The 6000-nt window shown below is 44.5% G+C and overlaps 1 protein-coding gene across 3 annotated transcripts in view; it reads left to right on the top strand.

Moving 5' to 3' along the window:
• The first annotated feature begins 433 nt into the window (after window positions 1–433).
• Window positions 434–6000, top strand: part of CEP41 (centrosomal protein 41) — a 44632-nt gene continuing 39065 nt past the window's right edge. For 2 of the 3 annotated variants that reach the window (XM_003813475.5, XM_003813474.5), the window contains exon 1: window positions 434–737. In XM_003813475.5, coding sequence (XP_003813523.1) covers window positions 705–737 — 33 coding nt within the window. In that variant the 5' untranslated portion in view covers window positions 434–704. Of the gene's footprint in view, window positions 738–862; window positions 1131–6000 lie in introns of those variants that run through there. The other variant, XM_055114875.2, reaches the window with a different exon arrangement.

The raw sequence follows: 6000 nt of genomic DNA, 5'->3' as shown, positions 1-6000 counted from the left end.
TTTTCTCATAAGGTGCTTATTAAGTATTTGTTAAATGAACGATGAACCACAGAATAGCGCGTGTGCTTTGCAATTAAGGATGTCGCTCTATAGCTAGCCTAAAAGCTTTTAAAGCACCGATAATTACTGTATTTACCCATGTATTTTGCATAATTCGCATATTAACTTAACCAGAAAAGAATAAACCATACTCTCCCATTTCTACTGAACAACCCTGGCCCATATAATATTCCCTATTGTGGAATCAGTAGCCCAGATGTTTGGTTGAAACGGCCATAAAACGGAGCTGGGGGATGGGGAGTCTTGTGTTGTATTTATGGTTCCACATTAGCTAAAACTCGTGTTTTGTCCCGGCTCTCAAGCCACTGCCCCCCGCCCCCGGCTTTGCGCAGGCGCCAGCCTTCCCCTCCCCCCGCGCCTCTCTTTCCGCCCTAAGGCTGGAGCCGGCGAGCCCCAGCCCAGAGCACAAAAGGCCTCGCTAGCCGGCGTCCCGCGTTGCCCTTGGCAACCATTGAGCGGCGTCTCGCCCTTCTGCGACCCTGAGATGAGAGAGTAAACGGGGCCCCCATTGGCCGGCCGGGGAAGACGGGCCAATCGGAGAAGAGGGTATAGGGAGGCGGCTGAACAAGGTTGTGGGGGTAGGAAGCTAGGGTTAGAGGCAACCCGTGAGGCTAGAACCCCGAACGTGGTCGGTTGGAGCAAATATGTCCCTCCGGAGGCACATTGGGAACCCTGAGGTGAGGGCCAGGTCCCGGCCGGAGGGGGCGGGCGCACCGGAAAAGGCTCCATGTGGGCAGGGAAGAGCAGCCAGCGACTTCCGCCGCCCGGAAGGCGGGAAGGGGCCGGCGTGAGGAGGGGTCGGGATGCAGGGGCGGGGCGGGCCGGGCCTGGGGGCCGCGGGGCAGCGTTCAGGACCCCGTTTTGAGGAGCGATCTCTCCCCGCGTACGCACGCCAGTACTTGTGGCTGCGAGGAGCGAAGTACCCAAAGACACAGCCCTTGCCCTCAAATGGTTTACAGTCTCGGAGTGACAGTTACAAAACAGAAAAGACAAAGGAAGCGCTGCACACTAATGGCACGTGTTGAAAGCCAGCCAGCATCTCTGATTGTGGGGATACAGGAAGAGCAGGAGTAAGCTGACCAAACCTTTGGAAAACGGGCAAAATAGGACATTAGGCTTACCCCTCTCTCCATAGGACCCTTCAGTTTCTTCATCTGTTTCACCGCTAGTCCCCTGCTGCATTTGTGGCAGTTTCAACAAACGTTATTGGAAACTTCCACGGTGCAGTAGGTGCTAGACGTACAAAGAAGACAAGGCCTCTGCCCTGTAATAAATTGCGTATAGTGGACCAGGCGCGGTGGCTCAGCCTGTAATCCCAGCACTTTGGGAGGCCGAGGCGGGCGGATCACGAAATCAGAAGTTTGAGACCAGCCTGGCCAACATGGCGAAACCCCGTCTCTACTAAAAATACAAAAATTAGCCAGGCGTGGTGGTGAGGCGCCTGTAATCCCAGCTACTCGGTAGGCTGAGGCAGGAGAATCGCTTGAACCCAGGAGGTGGAGGTTCCAGTGAGCCGAGATCGTGCCATTGCACTCCAGCCTGGGTGACAAGAGCGACTCTGTCTCAAAAAAATAAAAATAAACAATAAATAAATTGCGTCTAGTGAAGGAGCCTGTGAACAGAATTTGAGTACAGTGTGGTCGGGGAGCAAGATGTTACGAGAAAATAGGTAGTACTCAACTGAGGGAGTGAGAGAAGGGTTGTGGAGATGGAAGGGGTGGCAAGGCCATTCATTAGCCAGGTGAAGCATCATCCCGGGTAGAACAGCCCAAGTGAAGGTAAGGAGTGTGCGAACTCAGAACAGGCCCCTGTAGGAGTCCAGGCTTTCTCTGCCTTGCTGAGGTTCTTAGCCTTTATCCCAAATAGGAGTTGTAACTGTTTCATCTCTTGGTGGCTGCCTGGTACTAGGCTGAGAAAGCTGTAAGGCTGAGTCTAAGCCCTGCAAGAGAGCCATGGTCAATTAGTAATGTCTAAATGCTGCATGATCTCACTTATACGTGGCATCTTAAAAAGTCCAGCTCATAGAAGTAGAGAATAAAATGGTGGTTACCAGAGCCTGGAGGGTGGGGGGAAGGAGGGCAGAAATGGGAAGATGTTGATCCAAGGGCACAAAGTTACAGTTAAACAGGAGGAATAGTTTTTGAGATCTCTGGCACAGCATGGTGACTATAGTTAATAATAATTACAGCAGACTCATAACCCCCAGTAGAAAATCCATGTACAACTTTTTACTCCCCCCTCCAAAAAAAACTTAACTACTAATAGCCTACTATTGACTGGAAGGCTTACTGATAACAGAAACACTTGATTAACATATTTTGTATCTCGTATGTATTATGTACTGAATTCTTAAAGTAAGCTGGAGGAAAGATTATTATTAAGAAAATCATAAGGAAGAGAAAATATATTTACTATTCATTAAGTGGCAGTGTATCATCATAAACATCTTCATCCTAATTGTCTTCATTCCTAAGGGGCAAGGAAAAGGAGGGGTTGGTCTTGCTGCCTTAGGGGTGACAGAGGCAGAAGAAAATCTGGGTATAAGTGGATCTGCACAGTTCAAGCCCATGTTGTCCAAAGTTCAACTATATTGTAGATTTCAAAATAGAGTAAATTGTATATTTTATGAGAGTAAATTTCAAATGTCTCACCGCAAAAAAATGATAAGTGGGTTGATGGATATGTTAATTTGATTTAATCATTCCACATTGTGTGTGTGTGTATATACCAAAACATCAAATTGTACCCCATAAATGTATAAAGTTATGATTTGTCTATCAAAATATTAATAAAAATGTTAATATTGTGTATCATGGGGGTGGGAGAGATAGGTGAGGAGAATGGCAGTTTGCCACATATTTATCTTGTCTGCTGGTCAGGATTTGAGAATTTTTTTGAGTTATTAAAGGAGTGACATGGTCAGATTTGCATTTTAGGCAGATGGCTGTAGCTACATTGTGGAAGATGGGTTTGAGGAGGCTCCAGGACTGGAAATGAGATTGGTTAAGTGGTTACTATTATTTATTTATTTATTTATTTTTGAGACAGAGTCTCACTCTGTCACCCAGGCTGGAGTGCAGTGGGGAGATTTCAGCTCACTGCAACCTCCACCTCCCGGGCTCAAGCGATTATCCAGCCTCAGCTTCCTGAGTAGCTGAGACTATGGCGCACACCAACAAAGCCTGGCTGATTTTTGTGTATTTTGTAAAGATGCGGTTTTACCATGTTGCCCAGTCTGGTCTCAAACTTTTGAGCTCAAAGCCACCCGCCTGCCTTGGCCTCCCAAAGTGCTGGTATTACAGGCATGAGCCACCGCGCCCTGCCAATAGTTACTATTTTGATAGAGATCTAAACTAAGGCCATTGAACTAGGGATGGAATCGAGGATAAATATTTACGGGGGCAAAATCATCAATACTTCCTGATTAGCTTTGAGAGATGCATGATGGGTGACTTAAGTCTCAGCTTAGACTACTCATTGGTGCTGGCGCCATGAGTGAGATCAAGAATATGGGAGAACGAAAAGGAGGAATAGTTTTAGGAGCGTGGGGAAAGAGGAGCAAGTATGTTCCGTGTGGTTATGTTTGTGCCCGAGACAAAGATGCCCAGTTTACTCTCTTGTTTGAATAGAGCACAACTTCTAGTAGTTTCTTAAGAAAGAATTCATAAGAAATAGTTTTAAAAATTTATGTCTAAAATGTTAGGCATGTCTAAAAATATTCTTATTCTACCTTAACATTTATTTGCCAGTGAGTTTGGCTGAGTATAGAATTATTGGTTGAATCATCAACATCTTTTTTTTTCTTTTTCTTTTTTTTTTTTTTGAGACAGTCTTGCTTTGTCACCCAGGCTGGAGTGCAGTGGTACAAACATGGCTCACTATATCCTTGACCTCCTGGGCTCAAATGATTCTCCCACTTCCTGAGTAGCTGGGACCACAGGTGTGTGTCATCGTGCCCAGCTCATTTTTTTGTATTTTTTATAGAGATGGGGTCTCCCTATGTTGCCCAAGAGGGTCTTGAACTCCTGGGCTCAAGCAATCCTGCCTTGGGCTCCCAAAGTGCTAGGATTACAGGTGTGAGCCACCACACCTGGCCATCATCAGCATCTTGCAAAACATTGCTTAGTGGTCTAGTGTCTTGTGTTGTTGTGAAGTCCAAAGCCATTCTCTTGCTTCGTGACAGAATTTTCCTCTGAGGAAGCTTGTGGAACCTTTTTTTTTGTCCCCAGTGTGACTTTACAAAGATATTTGTATTTTCACTCATTTTGATAGGCACCAGAAATTTATGTCTTTTTAGTCTGAAAATTTCCTTAACTTTCTCTCTCCTATTTTCTCCATCCTCTTTTTCTTGAATTCATTATTCTGATGTTCTGTATTCATATAGATAACCTATATGACTGGTTCTCTGATTTTCCTAACTTTCATCTCCTGTTTCCCTCATCTTTGTCTTTCTGCTCCCTTTGGGAGATTTAATTTTTATCTTCCAATCCTTCATTTTAGTTTTTAATTTCTGCCATCATGTTTTTAATTTTTTTGTTTGTTCGTTTTGAGATAAACTCTCACTCTGTTGCCCAGGCTGGAGTGCAGTGGTGCGATTTCGGCTCAGTACAACCTCCGCCTCCCAGGTTCAAGCGATTCTCATGCCTCAGCTTCCCAAGTAGCTGGGATTACAGGCACCTGCCATCACGCCCAGCTAATTTTTTTGTATTTTTAGTAGAGACGGGGTTTTACCATGTTGGTCAGGCTGGTCTTGAACTCCTGACCTCAAGCCATCCACCTGCTGCCTTGGCCTTCCAAAGTGATGGGATTACAGGTGTGAGCCACCGTGCCCAGCCCGTGTTTTTAATTTTTAAGAGCTCTGTTTTTTGCTCTGTTGTACTTTTAAAAAACGTTTCATTTCAAAATAAGTATAGATTCACAGGAAGTTGCAAAAAAAAAAAAATAGTACAAAGAGGTCCTATGTATCCTTCACCCATTTTCCCCCAATGATTATATTTTACATGAGTACAGTACAGTATCAAACTAGAAAATAGAAATTTGCACAATGTATGTATAGTTCTAGGCCATTTTATCACTTGTATAGATTTAATCAAGATTTGCATATATGTAGATTTGCAATCAAGATAAAGAACTATTGCATCACTAGAAATATCTCCAAGCTACTCTTCTGGTCACACCTACTTTCTTCCCTCTCATCATCCTAACCCTGGGTAACCATCTCCATAATTTTGTCATTTTGACAATATTACATAAATGGAATCATACAGTATGTGACCTTTTGAGATTGGCATTTTTTTTTTCACTCAAGATAATGTCCTTGAGTCACATACAAGTTGTTGCATGTAGCAGTAGTTCATTCTTTCTGGTACCTGATCAGTATTCTGTGGTATGAATGTACAGCAGTTTTTTGTTTTGTTTTTTGAGACGGAGTCTCACTCTGTCACCCAGGTTGGAGTGCAGCGGCACCATCTCAGCTCACTGCAACCTCTGCTGCCTGGGTTCAAGCGATTCTCCTGCCTCAGCCTCCTGAGTAGCTGGGATTACAGCTTCCTACCACTGTGCCCGGCCAATTTTTTGTATTTTTAGTAGAGACAACATTTCACCATCTTGGCCAGGCTGGTCTTGAACTCCTGACCTCATGATCCACCAGCCTCGGCCTCCCAAAGTGCTGGGATTACAAGCGTGAGCTACCGTGCCTGGCCTGTACAACAGTTTTTTAACCATTCAACTAGTATAGGACATTTTGGTTGTCATCAGTTTTGGGCTATTACCAATAAAGATAACATTTGGGTATAACTCTTTGTGTGGATGTTAATTTTCATTTATCTGGGGTAAACGCCCAGGAGTACAATTGCTGGGTTGTATGGTAAACATATGTTTAGTTTTATTAGATACTGCCAAACTTTTCCAGAGAGGCTGTACCATTTTACATTCCTGCCA

Source organism: Pan paniscus, chromosome 6 (genome assembly GCF_029289425.2).
Source record: "Pan paniscus chromosome 6, NHGRI_mPanPan1-v2.0_pri, whole genome shotgun sequence".
Classification (NCBI taxonomy): Eukaryota; Metazoa; Chordata; class Mammalia; order Primates; family Hominidae; genus Pan; species Pan paniscus.
Note: the sequence above shows the minus strand (reverse complement) of the source record. Positions and strands in the feature narration are given on the sequence as shown.